This window comes from Podarcis bocagei, assembly GCF_964188305.1.
Source record: "Podarcis bocagei genome assembly, chromosome: 4".
NCBI classification, from domain to species: domain Eukaryota; kingdom Metazoa; phylum Chordata; class Lepidosauria; order Squamata; family Lacertidae; genus Podarcis; species Podarcis bocagei.
In genome coordinates this window covers 97036361-97055337 of record NC_138128.1, presented here as the reverse complement: position 1 = coordinate 97055337, position 18977 = coordinate 97036361, and the positions used below count along the sequence as shown (strand labels likewise).

At 45.5% G+C, this 18977-nt stretch overlaps 1 protein-coding gene across 1 annotated transcript in view; it reads right to left on the bottom strand.

Annotated features, from left to right (window-relative positions):
• The window catches only part of SEMA3D (semaphorin 3D), a 184828-nt gene that overhangs the window by 56295 nt on the left and 109556 nt on the right, over nucleotides 1–18977 (bottom strand). Inside the window, exon 9 of the mRNA XM_081191628.1 lies at nucleotides 1429–1543. Within this exon, the coding sequence (XP_081047754.1) occupies nucleotides 1429–1543 (115 nt within the window). The remainder of the gene's footprint in view (nucleotides 1–1428; nucleotides 1544–18977) is intronic.

Genomic DNA, 18977 nt, shown 5'->3' with positions numbered 1-18977 from the left:
CTCCCTCCTGCTCGCATTCCCTCAGAGATCCACTCCTCCCCCTGCTGGTTCCTGCTTCAGCTGTTGAGTCTCTTTCTTCCTCCCTGAGCCCCTCCACCACCTGTTCCTCCGATGGCAGTTCCCTGACATCCACCCACAGGATTCTTGTTTGCAGAGCTTTGTATAACATGTTATGCAGGTGTCCCAAAGGACTGCTCTTACTTGGCTGTCACGAGGAACCACATGGGTGGAAATCTTTGCATTTAGTAAGATTGGTGTGCAAAGAGCAGCAGAAGAGGCGGCCAATACAGGACCTGGAGGCATGTCTAAAGGGAGGCCAGAACTTTGGCTAGAGATATTGGGTCCTCCCTTAAAGGGGGCACGTATTGTGGTGAGACCTGGACAACCAACACCCTGTGTTGTGGGTGGGTACAATTGGTCAGCCACAACACCCGAGTGGTAGGTCCCTCAAAGCTGGGTGCAATCTGGCCAATGGAACGCAGTCCAAATGGTTTGAGGGACCTATTTATGCCCATGCACGTGACCCAGAGCTTCCTCTTTCAGCGTGTGCATTCGGAACACCTGCCCACCTCCCCCTACTTTTAGGGTTTTGCGCTTGACCTTGCTATGCCATCGTGTGTTGTCTGTTGTTGGGACAGGGGTACGGCAGGAATTTCCCCCACTTGGCTGATTGGCTGTTGCTGTTTGGGTTTCGCCTGCCGCATAGCAAATCGTCACAACTTGTAAGGTTGCAGATAGGCTCTGGTTCAGGTGATAGGGATGGGAGAACGCTCTCGCCATCCCTATGTGAAGGGTATTCCATTAAAGGAATCCAGGGACTCGATGGTTTAGTCAACCCCTGAGAGGGTGCATGAATCCAGGGGGACATTTGGGTGGCAGAGACAGCCTGTTCCCGCCTTTCCGCTTATCCAGGGGTTCACCCTTGGCTGACCTATGCTGGAACCCTGGGTCAGTGCTACTTGCATGGCAGGGAGCTAGTCGAACCAGAGCCTATGCAACCAGTCACTTTCTGTAATCAATAAAGTTGTGGCCCAAACTCTGCCCAAAACCAAAATTTGAGTCGTGTGTGAATTTATTTAGGGGGGAGGTTTCTGGGTCTGAACAAGCAAATTTTATGACAACAAAACCTGCTTACAGGGATCGCCTTGGATACTGTGCCACAAAAAGTCCCCTAAACACCAGGGGGCTGTTAGTTGACCTCTACAGAGAAAGATTACACTGTACACATTTTTGTTCCATATTGTGTGTCTACCTTACAGCTGAGCCCATTTGGGGGGCAATTTGGGAAGTGAGGGTTTAAAGAAATTTCCCATGCCCCCAGTAGCAGCTACTTTCAAATGAAGAAAATGGGTTTATAGAGTCTTTATCTTCTGTGATTAAAGAAGGGATGGGGGAGAGAGACAACCACTAAAGCTGAAATTCACTTACGTAGCTCGTCAAAATGTGTAGCTGCTCCCTCTGGACCTGGGATCGAGCAAACGAGCCTGGCTTTCAAGAAGGTGGTCCACTTGTTTATCAGACTGCGTTGGCCCCCCATGTCGTTCTGATGGAAAAGAAATAATGTAAGTTAATTTCTGCTGGAAAGAAAGGAAGACTTTTACCTAAACAGCTTGAAAAGGTGTAACATGCCTGTTTTTCAGAAAGAAAACTTTTTCAGGGGAGGGGGGAATTATGAAAATGAAGAGATAATACAGCATTTTCTACACTCAATGGGAGCAGAATACTTAGCCAGTGGCGTAGCGTGAGGTGCAGGGGGGCCGGCCGCACCGGGCGCAACATCTGGGGGTTAGGGTTAGGGGGCGCAAATCCACGGGTTAGAGGGCGCAAATTACTTGCCTTGCCCCGGGTGCTGACAACCCACGCTACGCCACTGTACTTAGCTGCAGGAGATTTTAACAAGGTGAGCAGCCATTTGTGGACGAGTGGGATCACTGTCGTCCAGCACAAGCACCTCACCTTTCTCTGGGCCTGACATAGACAGGTGAACTTCTTTTTCCATATGTAGGCTCCAGTCTAACACAGGCAGACTCAACTCATACAACTAACATGTCTCATAAAATCCTGGTAGCACCTATGCAATGAATCCTTGGATGGTTTTTGAGTAGAGTCTGGGTGGCCATCTTTCATGAATGCTTGAGCCGAGATTGCTGCACTGAAGGGGTTGGACTAGATGACCCCCCCAAGGATCCCTTCCAACTCTATGAGTCTATGAATAGCAGCACCAGAAAAGAATATCTGAGGAGCAGGGGGCGAGAAGGGGCAAACAATATATCTGATTGAAGGAGAGCTTTGTATCAACAGGATCAACTGGATCTCAGGCATTCCTGGTGATAGTACCTCTCTTTGGAATGACCTTCTCAGAGAAGGGCACCTGGCTGATAGCCTTGCAACTTTTTATATATCGGAGTCCAACAATTTATTGGAGTCCAACAATAACTGGAGGACCACAGGTAAGCACACCAGCTCCAGGCAATTGAACACAGATGCTGAACAACTGCACATTGTACGAAAAAGAGTTGTCTGGGATATGATTTTCATAGTTTCATTTTTCATCTCAGTTCTGTTCTTTAATTCTTCCCCTTTCCAATCAATGGTGTCTATGCCCTGGACACAGCTGATGGAAAACAGAAGGTTCTCAATCGAATGACACCAAACTGGGAGGAGTGGCTAACACCCCAGAGGACAGGATCACACTTCAAAACGACCTTGACAGATTAGAGAACTGGGCCAAATCAAACAAGATGAACTTTAACAGGGAGAAATTTAAAGTATTGCACTTGGGCAAAAAAAATGAGAGGCACAAATACAAGATGGGTGACACCTGGCTTGAGAGCAGTACATGTGAAAAGGATCTAGGAGTCTTGGTTGACCACAAACTTGACATGAGCCAACAGTGTGACGCGGCAGCTAAAAAAGCCAGTGCAATTCTGGGCTGCATCAATAGGAGTATAGCATCTAGATCAAGAGAAGTAATAGTGCCACTGTATTCTGCTCTGGTCAGACCTCACCTGGAGTACTGTGTCCAGTTCGTCCAGTTCTGGGCACCATAGTTCAAGAGGGACACTGACAAACTGGAACGTGTCCAGAGGAGGGCAACCAAAATGGTCAAAGACCTGGAAACAATGCCTTATGAGGAACAGCTAAGGGAGCTGGGCATGTTTAGCCTGGAGAAGAGGAGGTTAAGGGGTGATATGATAGCCATGTTCAAATATATACCGGTAAAAGGATTTCACATAGACGAGGGAGAAAGGTTGTTTTCTGCTGCTCCAGAGAAGCGGACACGGAGCAATGGATCCAAACTACAAGAAAGAAGATTCCACCTAAACATTAGGAAGAACTTCCTGACAGTAAGAGCTGTTCGACAGTGGAATTTGCTGCCAAGGAGTGTGGTGGAGTCTCCTTCTTTGGAGGTCTTTAAGCAGAGGCTTGACAACCATATGTCAGGAGTGCTCTGATGGTGTTTCCTGCCTGGCAGGGGGTTGGACTCGATGGCCCTTGTGGTCTCTTCCAACTCTATGATTCTATGATTCTATGAATGCAGGGAATAACATTGGGCTGATGAATTGATAATCTGCCTTTGTGCACCTTCTACAAAAAGTACATTTGGGCACAATGAATTCAGACTATAGGGTGCCACAGGGCTCTTAGCTGTCTTTACAATAAACCTCATTATATTGCTAGATAAAGCTCTTAAGGGTTTTCATTTCACTATGAATAACAACTTAATTATCACCTTTGCTTAGTAGTCTCTTAAACTGTAAGGAGATCCCAGCGCTCCGCCTGCAAGTGACTCCTTCCAAGGAACAAGAAAGTACCTATCAAAAGTCTGCTATTCACTTGTGCCTGGGTGTCAGAAGCACGTACAGGAAGGCTGCCAAATGTGAGGGAGATATTTAACCCTGGTCAATTACAGTAAAACTATAGTCACATGGAAAATCTGAACTGACTTTTTCGGGAGGGGAAGGAAAAGGTACTAAGAAATTCAGGGCAATTATATGCTAGGGAGACAATGTAACTATCTTGTAGACCATCATGAACAGTTCACCACTTCTCAGATCACGATCATATTTGGCAAGAAGAACTGGAATAATGGCACAGAGCTGCCTAAGAAAAGCACACCGCTTTCAGAAACATCCTATTTTAATGTTTTAACAGTCAGGCGCAAGCTGAAGCAAGTATTGCATCCATCAGCACCTTCAATGAAATTTAGAATCACATGGTTGGAAAGAGAAGCACATGTGGCTGGAATTCCTTGTTTCTTTATATCTGGTTATCATAAATTTGGGGTGAGGGCCTTTTCCAGCCTTTGGCCACATTCGATTCCCCCATGGGCAAAATGTGTGGCACTGGTGGGCCAGACGGGGAAAGGGGGGAGGAGACAAAAGGGGGCAGAACAATGGATGGCATGACTCTGACTTTCATAGAGAAGGCTAGATTCCAGCCATGTGAAAGCAAGATACAGGTTAAGAACAAGGTTGAGGCTTGGCGAAAGCACTTGAGGAGGCCCCAATGGGGGCTGTGGCCTGTGAATCCACAGAGAGGACTGGACAGAGAAATCTTTATGCATTTTCTTTTTTCATGAAACCAGCAAAACTTCCTCAAACAGGAGTTTTCTGTATGTGGGAATATGTGGGAATATGTGTGCTATACATTTAAAGCAGCGTCACACCACTTTAAACAGTCATGGCTTCCCCCAAAGAGTCCTGGGAACTGAGAGCTGTGAGCAGTGGCGTAGCGTGGGTTGTCAGCACCCGGGGCAAGGCAAGTAATTTGTGCCCCCTAACCTGTGGATTTGCACCCCCTAACCCGTGGATTTGCGCCCCCTAACCCGTGGATTTGCACCCCCTAACCCTAACCCCCAGATGTTGCACCCGGTGCGGCCGGCCCCCCCTGCACCCCCCACACTACGCCACTGGCTGTGAGGAGACCCCTATTCCCCCTTCACAGAGTTCCCTAGGAAAAGGGAAGGGCTGTTAAATCATTAGTTCATCTGCCCTCTGGACAAGAGAATGTCTGCCTGTCAGGAAGTGGTACAGGCAGGGTCAGCCCAATACATTTTGGCACCTGAAACAAACCAGAAAACGGTGTCTCCCTCCTGCCTGCCTGGAGAGAGCTTTCCACAAATGGGGAGACACTGTGGAAATGGCCTGTCCTTGCGTTGCCACCCTCTGGACTTCTTGCTGAGGAAGCACGCGAAGAAGGGTTTCAGAGGATGATTGCAGGATCCTGGTCAGTTCCTTTGAGGAGAGCCAGTCCTTGATGTACTGCGGTCCTGAACCATTACATGCTGATGCCAGGTCAATATGGGTGTTCGGGGCAGTTTGTTTTCAAAGACCTTGACACTCAAAAGGAAAGATGAGCATGCTCAGGGAGGTACCTAATTCAGCACTAGAAATGGAGACGGCTTTGCTAATCCCCCTTCCCAGCAGGAATCACACTTTGAGCAACAGCTGCTCCTGAGGAAATGAAAGCAAATTGCGATGGCTTCAGCCATTTGTTGCCCTCCAAGATGGAGTCTGGGGTTCCACATATAACATGAAGGATGTGCTGATGCCATGCTTGGCTAGACTAGCTTGACCTATTACAGTCGTTAAGAGTTGTCAACAGGCTCATCTCAGCTATCTGCCAATCTCCCATTCCCACCACCCTTCTGAGTAATACCCCTCCCCACCTTCTCACTATATAGAAGGGTCTGGCAACTTCTGTTTCAGTGTATCTGAAGAAGTGTGCATGCACACGAAAGCTCATACCAAGAACTAACTTAGTTGGTCTTTAAGGTGCTACTGGAAGGATTTATTTTTTTTTATTTTGAGGAGAAAGAAAGATATCAGAGAATGCCAATGGGAGGCCTACTAGTCAATTATCAATATGAAACAGGTGCTTTCCATGTTAATCTTAGACATTCATTTGAATCTTCCACTCGGTACTTTTTGAACTGGGAGGCACATTCCGTAGAAGCAGTGAGAGAGGAGCAATAGACATTTTCTCTCCTCCTGTGTGCCCCATGGCAATATGTGCATTGTACAGGGATACATCACACACCTGCCAGTGGGAGATATGTGTGTCTCTCCCCCTTGAGTATGATCTACAAACGTAGGTAGAGGAAAAGCCAACGTATTTTGCTTCATCTTCATTGAGGCTCATGCAGTCCACACCATCCAGGTACCATAAGTAAGCTGTACTGCACAGAACACAGCATGCAGACTTTGCAAATCACAACCACGGAAGAGAACAGATGCCAAGGGGGAAATTAAGAGAACATCTGCAGTTTGCCATTCCTAAATCTTACTGTAAGTCAAAATGACACACATCAAGAAAGAACAGCTGAATGCATAGGAAGTTTTCTGGACATCAATCAAGCTGGAGGACATTGAGAAATGCAAATGCATTGCAGTTTAAAAGTAATAATTACAGAAAGCAGCTGTGTAAGTCAAACCAGACAACATGTGGAATTTGAAGAAGTTGCTTATTAATTAGTGCCTGCAGCAAGTTATGCAAAAGCATCTATCAAAGGAAATTCCTGGCAAGAACAGCAGGAAATAAACGAAAATCAAAAAGAAAAAAGCTCTTGAGTTCTCCTTGCATACGTAAGGAGAGAGTTGATATTACTGGCAAAAAGAAATACACACACACACAGCTACAGTAGGTTGCATTAGAGAAAATTCTCTGGTCACATTTAATAAATTCCCTGAGCTATTATATCCTGAAATGGACAAAGATGTTCTAATTTTCTTAGCTCCATAAGCTTATTTACTTTAAATGCACCATTACACTTGTGGTTTCCCAGTAACAGTACTTTGCCTCAGTAAATCCATCATTGCTCACAATGCTTGCCTGTAGAAAACCAAGTCCCTGCCACAAGGTTCAAGTGTGAATTGTGCGTTGTGAACAGGATGAGCTGTTTAAATAGTTGCTGTTATTACAATATTGACCAGCAGCAAGAGACCATTTTGTGCAGATATAAACACAATATTTAAAGAGAGTCATTGACCACAATAAGCTGTGACATGGGAATCTATTTACCCAGAGTTCATTATGGGATTGACTACTCCACCAGGACAAATTGCAGATTCTTTTGGACATTTCCTAAAAACTTAGCAGCCTAGGATAAGATGAACCTGGCCAACATCCAGAGACATAAAAATTGAGAGAACTGCTGTGCTCTTCCTAATACATTGTTAGACTGCCATCCTTTTGTTGAACCAGAAGAGTGTGCAATTCTAACTGTATTACCAACACAGGAAAAAGCACCATTACTCTAATGTTACTGTAAACATGTACTTTAATGCGGAGTGGTATTAATATGTTTCTGTATGGACATGTGGCAGGGAATACCAGGATACTGCCTCAATTTTGACAATTTTGTGGTCATGGGGGGCGGGCAGGGCCAGCCCACCCATAAAGTGGACTGAAGCAACCACCTCAGGCAGCAGAATCCCACAGGGGATGCACAGAGAGATCTTGTGAAAGTTCAGTGAGATCTTATGCAATCTTGTTAGAAGCTGCTGCCATGTGACCGTGGTAAGCGAGGCTTTGATGGTAGGGCTGGCCCATTCCCAACTTTGCCTCAGGTGGTGAAACAAGACAGGCCACCCCTGGAGGGTGGTAATTTTTGGGTGGAGCAACTGAAGTCTAGGTACTTGGTCTCCATCCTCCTTCTTGACCCCTCCACTCCTCAGAAGTGCCTGCTTCCTTATTTGCTGGGCTCCCAGTTCAACAGTGCTGTTGCACAGCTCCAGGTCAATCCAAAATTAGACCATGCTCATCCATTTCTTTATTATGGGTGAGGGGCAGGTACCACTGACATCTGGGTGGGTGATCTAGGTGAAACTGACTTAACTCTGGAATGCCTGACTAGATCCTCAATGTAGAACAAGGCAAGACTGCAGGGTCAGGCAGGGGGTGTCACCATAGACCTCAGGAGTTCCACTCCTTCAAAAGAAAACCTGTTGACCCCAGGGTGGGCTTAGAGGGTTTGCATTCGGTGTTGGGTAAGAGAGAGAAATAGAAATGCTGTTGGACTACTCACCACCACATGGGAGCCAATGAGAGCCAACAATTCTCGACCCAGGAGCAATGTCCATGGGGCTGCCTCAACAGGAGACCCAGTCTAACACATTGAGCGGGGCATACTCTTGATGTAGCCTTTTGACATGAATGATGTGAGGGGTGACCTGAAGACAAGAGGGTACAGTGCCCCCCTTCATCATGGTCTGGACTGGTGGGAGTCATTCCCATTTGGTGGGTGTTAAGACCATTTGTAGGCTTCTTTTAGCTCTTCATTTCATTGGACTTAATCAAGGAGCCTGGTGGATTCAGTCTTATATTCTGGTAAAATGCCTCCCTTCTCTTACTTTCTCCATTTCACTATCACTCACAGAAATTGTACTAGAGACAATTCTAAATTGCGTGCTTGGACTTCCTAATTTGAAATCTCTCCAAAAATAATTCAGGGGAGGAAAACTTCCGGATATGATGTGAAAATATTTTCGAACTCAGGAGTCAGGTTTTCCGCAGCTAACCCCATAATTCGGCACATCTGATGTGAGAAAATTACAGCTCTAAAAAAGTAATGGGAAGTCTGCAAGGCTGGCCAGCAATGGGAGCTAAAATAATCTCTCACACATATTTCAAACAAAAGCTGTTTCCAGAGCTGATGTGGTTCACTCATTCAACATTCCTTTCCCTCCACTTGCTGTTTCCACTGCTGTAAAAGGATGATGATTGCAAGCAAAAATTATGTGATATGTATTTGTTTTTATACAATTTTATTTCAATTTATATTTTTTTAATGTGCAGATGGTACAATTCCTTGAAGTTTGAACCAGTTTTGCCTTCTGGTTTAACCACCAACACCTTGCTCTAACAGGTCTCTAGTATGAGGATTTAAGAAGGCAGTAAATTATAGAACTGGTTCAATAAACGTGTGTGTCCTTATTTCTCTGGAATCACCCTTCTCCCTTATGACCCATCATGGCCCACGCATATGTCAACAAAGAGGATAAATTAGGTTCCAAATTGCATAAAATTTGCATAGAGGAATACTGAAAGTATAGATGTGAATTTAGGGGGGGGGATAATTTCTATGAGTTCTATCCAACCATTTCCTGCCCCACATCACCCCACAGATCTACTCCAGCAGATTCGTGGGGAGGAGAGCTTCTGGCATCCCTGAGCAGGCTCAGGCAAGCTCAGAATACATCTGAAAGACTCCGTAATTGAGATCCGTTGCTGAAGCACAGTAACTGCAGATTTTGGCACCATCCCTCTGTGCCATCAAAAGAGTCCTCAGAAACATTATTGCATATAATCCATACAGGTAAATCCATCTGCTGCAGTTGCTTGTGTTTAATCCTCCTTGAATGTGTACCTCCAGCAACGTGGCTGCTGCTGGATCCACAGTTGCTCTCAAGCTGGTCCAGATAAGTGCAAAAGGGTCTGCCAACATGCCACACCCAACCCCTCACAACTATGGGATGGCAGCAACTGCCAAGGCAGCATCAGCCATGCAGGTAAAAGGACCAAACCAAGTATTTTAAAGGTGTCTTAGGCAAGGATAGGCCCATCCATCAGTTCTGGCTTCTTTCTGTTTCTCATTTTTCCAATCTACAGTTCTCCTCATTTCTACATTGATAGTTTATTGTTTCTTTTTAAAAGTCCTCATCAAAATTCAGCAGCAGCTTAGGGCAATTTTCTCCTAATAGCCACATTTTGTTTCATGCAATTTTGCCTAAAAGACACAATTTTGCTAAGTACCCCCCCATATAATGCATTCTTTATGTTGGTTTCAATATATGCTCCCATCCCTAACCTTAGGCCTCATCTACCCATATGGCAGTATGTGCTGGTGGCAGGCCTGGCCCTCCTAGAAGGCAAGGGGAGGCAACCACCTCAGATGGCAGGGTCTACAAAGGCAGTAGACCCCAAGGTAGATCTTTATCCCTTGTTCCTGATGTTCATCTTTGCTCTCCCTTCCCTCCCCACCCAGGAAGAGAGCGCGATATTGTGGTTCACCTAGGGTGCCAAAATTTCTTGGGCTGCCCCTGACTGCCGGAACTGTAAGTTGAGTGTAGCTTTTTTAGACTATATGTGGCGGTATGACTTTTGAAAGCTGCCTCACATCTGTGCAGGTAAAAATCAAGCATACTGTAAAGGAAAGTTCTAGCCGAGCCAACTGCCTCTTGTGCCAGATTCCTGTTTTCAGTGGAGCACTTAAAAAATGTCATTTGTCTCCTGCATTCTGAAGAGGAACAGTTCATTCAGTACCTCTGAAGTCTACCACCATCTCTTTTATTTTATCATTTCTTTATATATTATTACTTCTTTATATATACTGCCTTCTTCTCCAAGGATCTCAAAGCATACATGGTTGTCTCCGTCCTCATTTAACCCCCCACAACAGCCCTGTGAGGTTGGGCTGTGCTGAGAGACTGTGACTGGCCGAAGGTCACGCAAGGAGCATCATGGCTATGTGAGGATTTGAACCCTGGTCTCCCAGGCCATGGACGTGGGTGGCGCTGTGGGTTAAACCACAGAGCCCAGGACTTGCCGATCAGAAGGTCAGTGGTTCGAATCCCCACGATGGGGTGAGCTCCCGTTGCTCGGTCCCTGCTCCTGCCAACCTAGCAGTTCGAAAGCACGTCCAAGTGCAAGTAGATAAATAGGTACCATTGCAGCGGGAAGGCAAATGGCATTTCCGTGTGCTGCTCTGGCTCACCAGAAGCAGCTTAGTCATGCTGGCCACATGACCCGGAAGCTGTCTGCGGACAAATGTCGGCTCCCTCAGCCAGTAAAGCGAGATGAGCGCCGCAACCCCAGAGTCGGTCACGAGTGGACCTAATGGTCAGGGGTCCCTTTACCTTCACCTTATTCCCAGGCCACAGTTCAACATTCTAACCACTATGCCATACTAATGTTTCTGGGGCATATATAGAACAGGTGTTAGGATTACAAGCATGCTGGTGAAAATAGCCCACTTTCAGCAAGGCTCCTGTTCCCAACTGACATTTCCCTCCGTGAACTAAGTGCATTTATGCCTGGAGATTTAAGCCTGCAAGTCCATTTCCCCTTTTAGGACCCATGGGACTTGACAGCGCTTCTCTATGTCTGGATTGCATCCAGAGGGATAGGAACTGACTCCTCATCCATGAGCGTTAGAAACAAGCCTGCCACAAGATTTACCAGATATTGCTGTGTACAGATTCTGCCCGGAGACTCTGCCCTCCAGAAATCCATGATGGGAAAAGCAGAGCAAAGCATCCACGCCAAGTTCTTAACATCTGGCAAATCAGCGCAAAATGTTTCCTGCTTTGGCTGTTTATGGGACAGTCGACACGGAAATGAGATCACTCCAATGTCCACCTGCTTTTTTGCATTTTTTTTTAAATGCCATCTTTTGAAGTTCTTAAATGATAGAAAGCACTAATTTACAAGTCTGAAAGTCCTTGTGACAATGTCTGCAAAAGACTGTGGGAAAGTCCAGTTTGAGAAAGGTGCTTATTTGGCAAACCCACACAAACGTTCTCTCGCACAGGGCATTCCGGTTCTGGATCACCGAGCAGAGAGCAAAAATAACTAAAAATTATGCTCCCGTCTGCATATTCAGCAACATGTCTGGGCAAAAAGTCCAGGAAGCAGAATGGCTTAAATGCTGGGAGGAATGACCAGATGCGTAAGGGGATTAAGGTTTCTAGAACCTGGAAATTACTGTGGGGGCAACGTGTGTAAATCAGCAATTACTACTGCCTGCCTAGAATTGAGGACTTGTGATTTTACAAATACCTAGTTGGAGCCTGATGGGATTCTGGCACATTGAGAAACAGACTGCTGGGTATGGGATCAAAGGGGTGGGGGAAAATGTGTGTGTCCATAGTGTGTTGGTATTTTTAATAGTGCAATCATAAATAAAATTTTATATATTTTTTCCTCTTTGTATCCTCCCCCCATCCCCAGCACCTACAAAAGAATAGAAAAGAAGATTTTGGAGCAGTGGTGTTGAAAATTAATAGATTGCTACCATTATGTTATCCCAGTAGCGATGTATGGAAGTGAGAGCTGGACCATAACGAAGGCTGATCGCCGAAGAATTGATGCTTTTGAATTATGGTGCTGGAGGAGACTCTTGAGAGTCCCATGGACTGCAAGAAGATCAAACCTCTCCATTCTGAAGGAAATCAGCCCTGAGTGCTCACTGGAAGGACAGATACTGAAGCTGAGGCTCCAATACTTTGGCCACCTCGTGAGAAGAGAAAACTCTGTTTGATGTTGGGAAAGATGGAGGGCACAAGGAGAAGGGGACGACAGAGGACGAGATGGTTGGACAGTGTTCTCTAAGCTACCAGCATGAGTTTGACCAAACTGTGGGAGGCAGTGGAAGACAGGAGTGCCTGGCGTGCTCTGGTCCAGGGGGTCACGAAGAGCCGGACATGACTAAACGACTAAACAACAACAACAACCATTATGTTTAATGATATTGAAGGGAAAATGTGGCTAGGAAAGTGGGCCAAGTTAAATCACAAACAGACCCCCAGCTAGAAGGTACCAGTATAATAGCCTAAGGAAGGCAAAGCAAAATGTTCTCATGCGTGTGTTCTAATCATCAAGGCCAGGACTGTTAGAAATGTAGTGATGGGCTGCAATGTTACGATCATGGTCTGTGAAGTGCACCCCAGGGGAGAGGGGATTAGGTTTGGGTCTTTGTGTTTTTAACTAAGCTCCAATTAAGGGGGGAAATGGGGTGCACCTACTTGCTTAGCTACCTGCTCCCAAACAGTACTAAAGTCTAACCGAGAATGTATGTGATCCTTTTCCTTGCAAAGCCTCACAGTGAAGTTCTGAGAACCAATCACCAAGCAGCACTTTAAACCCTGCTATTTTGAAATGATGCTTTATTTGAATAATTGCATGGTGCACGGCAATACTGGAATGTCTTTGATTGACGCCAACAAGGGTATCAATATACCCTTAACAATATCAATATCTCGTAGGATGTGACTTTGCCACGAATGCTATGGGATCATGTTTTATGTCATGATTATCTGAGAAGACAGTTGATGTGAAGTATAATTGTTTAATTGACACATAAATGGAAAATGCCTAAATATGTATTACTCGGGTTACAGATGCTTCGGGTAACAAACTCTGCTAACCAGGAAGTGGTTGCTCCAGGTTAAGAACTTTGCCCCAGGATAAGAACGGAAATCACGTGCCAGCGGCGCAGTGGCAGCAGGAGGCCCCATTAGCGAAAGCCCGCCTCAGGTTAAGAACTGTTTCAGGTTAAGAACGGACCTCTGGAATGAATTAAGTTCTTAACCCGAGGTACCACTGTACTGCTAACTCTGGAGAAATTCCACTGCAGTATTCTAAGGGTTTCTGAGCTCTAGCTGAGGTGGTAATTAACTGCTGTTGTTTTCTGCTAGCTAACACATGAATGTTTAACCTTAGATCACAAGAGAGGTATTGAATTGCAAATTCACCATTTTGAAGGGAAGTGCCTTGTTTTCTTTGTTCCCAGGCTCTGTGAAATTAAGGATGTGTAAACAGCTGTCCACGTAAACAGCCTCAGGCAGGGTGCAAGCTGGAATGCAAGGCTGCGGGGAGAGACAGACATCTGCTTCCAGGTCTGTTGAAATTATTTCATATTTTGTAAGATGCTGAGTCTATGCCTTGGACTGGCACGTGTCTTATGGAATTGTTTGGATGTATCAATTGATGTTTTCATTTTGTTTTGAAGACAGTTCTGCAAGTAAAGTTTTAATTAAATGCATGGGCCTTAATAATGTTTCATTTCCAAAAAGGAGTCAGTTTTCATGCATTCAACTGTACTTCAAACTGCACAATATTAATACAATGGTACCTCTGATTACGTACTTAATTCGTTCTGGAGGTCCGTTCTTTTTTTTTTTTTTAAAGATATTTATTAAAATTTTCAAGATTTTACAAAAAGAAAAAAGAAAAATACAAAATAAAAAAACGGTTAAAAACAACTCAATCTTTCCATTACTTATTTTTCATTAGCTTGCTTCCCGGACCTCCTCACGCCTCCCTTTTTTGTATTCCAGTTCAGTTTGTTAGTTCAGCAAATCCTTCCCCTCTTTATTTATCCTAATCTTTAATCTTAAAATATTGTGACATTAAATTTTGACCTATTAGTAATCCATTTTTCAAATTCCCTTATAGTATTACAGCTAAAAACCACTTAATTTCTATCCAACATCATTCTAACATTCATTAATTTTACAATATTTCTGTAAATAGTCTTTAAACTTTATTGGAGGTCCGTTCTTAACCTGAAACTGTTCTTAACCTGAAGCACCACTTTAGCTAATGGGGCCTCCCGCTGCTGCCGCGCCGCCATCGCACGATTTCTGTTCTCATCCTGAAGCAAAGTTCTTAAACTGAGGTATTATTTCTGGGTTAGCGGAGTCTGTAACCTGAAGCGTATGTAACCTGAGGTACCACTGTATCTGCAATAGTCATTTCTGCAGGCAAAGCGATAGACCCAATCTATTTGGAATTTAGTAAAGCCCTGCTTGGCAACTGGTTTTAAATAGGGTCCCTCATGTGTAGAATGACTAAAAGAGTGAACAGAGCTGGCTCTCCACTGACATTTCCATGTGATCCAAGAAGAGCAACAGAGAAGTAGGCTGAGCTCTTCCCCTATGAATCCAAGTTGGTCCCTCCCATTGGCCTGTGCCTCGGCTTAAACATGAGTGTGAGTAGATAAGAGAGAGGTTTTACCAGACCCTTGGTCACTGTTCCTGACTGGTAAAATCAGTCTCTCCATTTGCCTCAGCGTGAGTGAAGTGAACGGGGACAGGGTGAGAACAGAGAAGAACATGGAAGCACCTGCCAGGATCAGAGCTTGGCTGAGAGCCAGGAAGAGGTGGAGTCTCCACCTCCTTGATAAGCAGCTGTCAGTCTGAAGCAACAGCTCCTCTTCCAAACTCCATCCTTCCTGGCCTGGGGAAATGGGCAGAAAGTGGCAATAAACAGAAGAAGCTTGGACTTAGATGACCCTCAGGGTCCCCGTCGACTCTATGGTTCTGTGATTCTACGATTCCATGAGTCACCTACCCTTATTTAAATGTGCAAACACTGTTCACAGGTTATGGCACCAGCTCTCTATTTGCCAGTTAAACTTGTTTTGTATTTTCTACGCTTAATCCTACCAGGAGGGGAAAACACAAAACAAAGCCAAGGCATTGGCTGCACTTCATTTGATATTAGTGGGAACATTCTAGTTTTCCCCCAAGCAGACGAAGAAATGCCAGCTACTGCAGATAAGCGGCTGATAACGTCTTTAAGAAAAGAAAAGCAAAATATCAGAAATGCCACTTGTCATGACAAATTATGCATTTCAGTCCGACCGTGGACGTTGAAAGAACTTCCTCGCAATTTATAACACTATCCCCTAGGTGATATGCAGAATGAAAAATGATGCAACCAAAATCAGGGGGGCGGGAGAGGTTTGATGGTTCTTTTTTAAAAAGCAAAGAAAGAAGCATGAGTCAAAATAATACAAATTAAAAAATATTTTTTCTCAAAATTAGAAATGGTGAAAGAAACCCACGCAATACTACAGGACATCTGAATCCTCTAATCACCGGGTAAGATGAAAACGTTGACAGATGTTTGACCCAGAGAGACAGCATCCGTAAAGCCCTGATGTCAACTTGGTTACGCCGTTTAACCCTTTCCCCTCAATGGTTGTGCTCAGCTCTGTCCATTCTCAGACCAGGGAGCTGCCTCCCACCCACACAACCGCAAATGATCCCCCAATCTGTTCAGCTAGAGAGATTCGAGGCAGGCAGGCCTCACTCTCAAGCTAAGAGTGACAGGGTCTAAAGAAGCAGAGTGATTGCAGCTGTACACACACCAGAAATAAATTCATTCCAACCATCCCTAGATATGGTTTTAAAAAATCCAGAAAACATCCAGAGAGGTCTCCTTCTTAATTTTTTGAAAAGGGGGGGGGGCAACAAAGAGTCTTGTAATAAAGCTGCCTTATGCAGAGTCAAACCCAGGGTTTTTTTTTCTGGGGGGGACCCCTAAACATTTTGTGAATCTAAGTTTGGCCTCATTGAGGGGCAATATTTCAATATGAGTAGGAAAATGAGAGCACCTCTAAACATTTCTTTAAGAAAAAAAGCACTGGTCAAACCTATCTTGATCCACCTATCCTAGTACAGTGGTGCCCCGCAAGACGAATGCCTCGCAAGACGGAAAACTCGCTAGACGAAAGAGTTTTCCGTTTTGGAGGTGCTTCGCAAAACGAATTTCCTATGGGCTTGCTTCGCAAGACAAAAATGTCTTGTGAGTTCCTGCGGTTTTTTCCCCTTCCCCCCCTTTTTCTAAGCCGCTAAGCCGCTTATCAGCTGATCCGATAAGCCGATAAGCTGCTAAAAGCCGCTAAAAGCGCTAATAGCGCTAATCTGCTAATCCGTCAATGGGCTTGCTTCGCAAGACGAAAAAACCGCTAGACGAAGAGAATCACAGAACGGATTCTTTTCGTCTTGCGAGGCACCACTGTATTATCTACTCTGACTGGCAATAGTTTTCTAGACGTTCATGCAGAGATCTCTCCCATCCTCCGCTACTTGGTCCTTTGAGGTTGCCTGGGAGGGAACCTTGGCCCGTCGGCAATCCTCAGCCCTGGATATCTGGCTCTTCCCACAGCACTTTAAAAGCAAACAGGATGCTCAGCAACACACACTCGTTAGCCAACACTCTGTCCTTTGCCCTGGTTCTCACAGAGGTTGCAGACCTGGGTCTTAGCTGCGCCACTTCAGAAAGCAGGCAAAGGACCACGCGACTGAATGCTCAGCCACGCAGACCATATCGCTCCACATAAGAAACTGGATGTCAGAGAGAAGGGGTCCAGTTGTGGCTTCTTATGGGCAGGGATTTTTTTCATTTTTATTTGATAGAGAAGCAGCTCATTGTGTGACACCCCACCCTTTTCTCTCTACTCTTTTGCAGGCCTTTTCAGGACTCACACTGTATGTAATTTTATCCAGAACCCCTTTCAGGTGTTCATTCTAGGGCAGATACATTGGGGGAGGGGGTGTCTTAGTGATGTTGGTGGTGATGGAGGTTCTGTGGCCATCCAGGACCACAACTGTCCCTTGGGAGAGTTGGACAGAAATTATGCACTATAAAGACCCCAGGGCCTGCCGTTCCTTGAGTCAGATCAGAAGCCTAACCAGACCAGCGCTGGACTGTGCCTCAGGGGTAGATGATAATCCTTTGGCCTTTCTCTCTGGCTCTTGGGATGCTCCCCAGGCTACACCTTCTTCTTCTTGGTTCTGATCAACACCCACCTCAAGTGCCCTTGCCTGACTAGATTGTATCCTTAAACAACGGCAATGCCTCCTGATGGCTCGAATGGAGAGACCATGTGTTTGTCAGAGGGCAGAAACTCCTAACCTTTCCATGGCAGGAATGTAGCCTCCTAACTGTACAAACTGTAAGAATCACATCCATTGCCAAACTCTGATTTCCTATAGCATGCCCACCACTTGCAGGCGCCCCATCCCAAGGTTTTCCACAGACGGATGTTTCCCCCTGGGATGAAAAATGTTTCCCACTCTGGAGAGTCTATAGTCAATCTCTTCCCCATATCTTGAGCTTCTTTAGCTGAACTAGATATCCTACAAATGCAAAGCATACACTTTGTAGCTGAGCTATAGTCTCAGCAGTCAGATCCTGGCACGGAATTGAATATGTTATTAAAATCCGTGTGACAAATTCTGTACAATCCTTATCTTGCTTTATCTTCATAAAACTACCACTAAGGTACCCACCCCCTTTTTTCTGGCAGAGATCCTGCATCTTTAAAAGGTCACAAAGACAGACATGGAATTGGCGAAGCGTTTCCCATCACTGCTCTTTCATAGAAGGAAGGAGGTGCCAGTTAAACTTTCACCTGCCGCAAGGAGAAAAATTCCATCCGATGAAAGTGCTGACCTTAAGCTGATCTGTTCGGACAGTATCTGGGCTGGTTTGGACACAAAGAAAACCCCTCATTTTGGCTTATGAGACTGAGCCTTTGCCAGCCTTGTGCCAGTACAATTTCCCTTCCTCTCTAACACCTCCACGAGGAGGCTGGGTGCTTTTGTTTTGACTTCAGGTGAACCACAACTTATTGTGTTGTTCAAAACTTGGCAAATGGTGGTTAACGATGGCCAATAATAAACCTCACCTCAGTTTATGAACAGTGGGCTTATGTTTTGGATGACATAATAAACTATGGTTAATTATCAGTGGGAGTTTCTGGTGTCCTCTTGGTCACCCTGGGGCACTAGAGGAGGGAGTGCAGGAGCTCAAGGCTTGCTGTGAGTGGACTTAGGTACCCCTGCCCGTACAGGCCAGTCGTGTCCGACTCCAGGGTTGTGCGCCCATCTCACTTAAGAGGCCGGGGGCCAGCACTGTCCGGAGACACTTCCGGATCAAGTGGCCAGCGTGACGAAGCTGCTCTGGCGAGCCGGCACCAGCGCAGCACACGGAAATGCCGTTTACCTTCCCGCTATAAAGCGGTACCTATTTATCTACTTGCACTTAGGGGTGCTTTCGAACTGCTAGGTGGGCAGGAGCTGGGACCGAAAGACAGGAGCTCACCCCGCCACGGGGATTCGAACCGCCGACCATACGATCGGCAAGTCCTAGGCACTGAGGTTTTACCCACAGTGCCACCCGCGTCTTGGGAGTGGGTGAGTGGACTTGGCTGGTAACAATCCTGGAAGTTCTTTCCAGAAAAGAGCAAAGGAAGTTAGAGGACTGTACAGCAGTCAGTCGCCTCTCTCTTACATTGTGAAACTGATAGCCACCTTTCTCCTCGCTTTATTTATCTATGTTTGGCCTGTGTTTCCTTTAGCAACATGTTTATTCCAAGGAGTTGAGAGGGGAAGCAGCAAGACAATGATGAAAGAACAACACTTTATTTGCCACGGAACACTGCCCTGGCAAGGTGCTGTGAA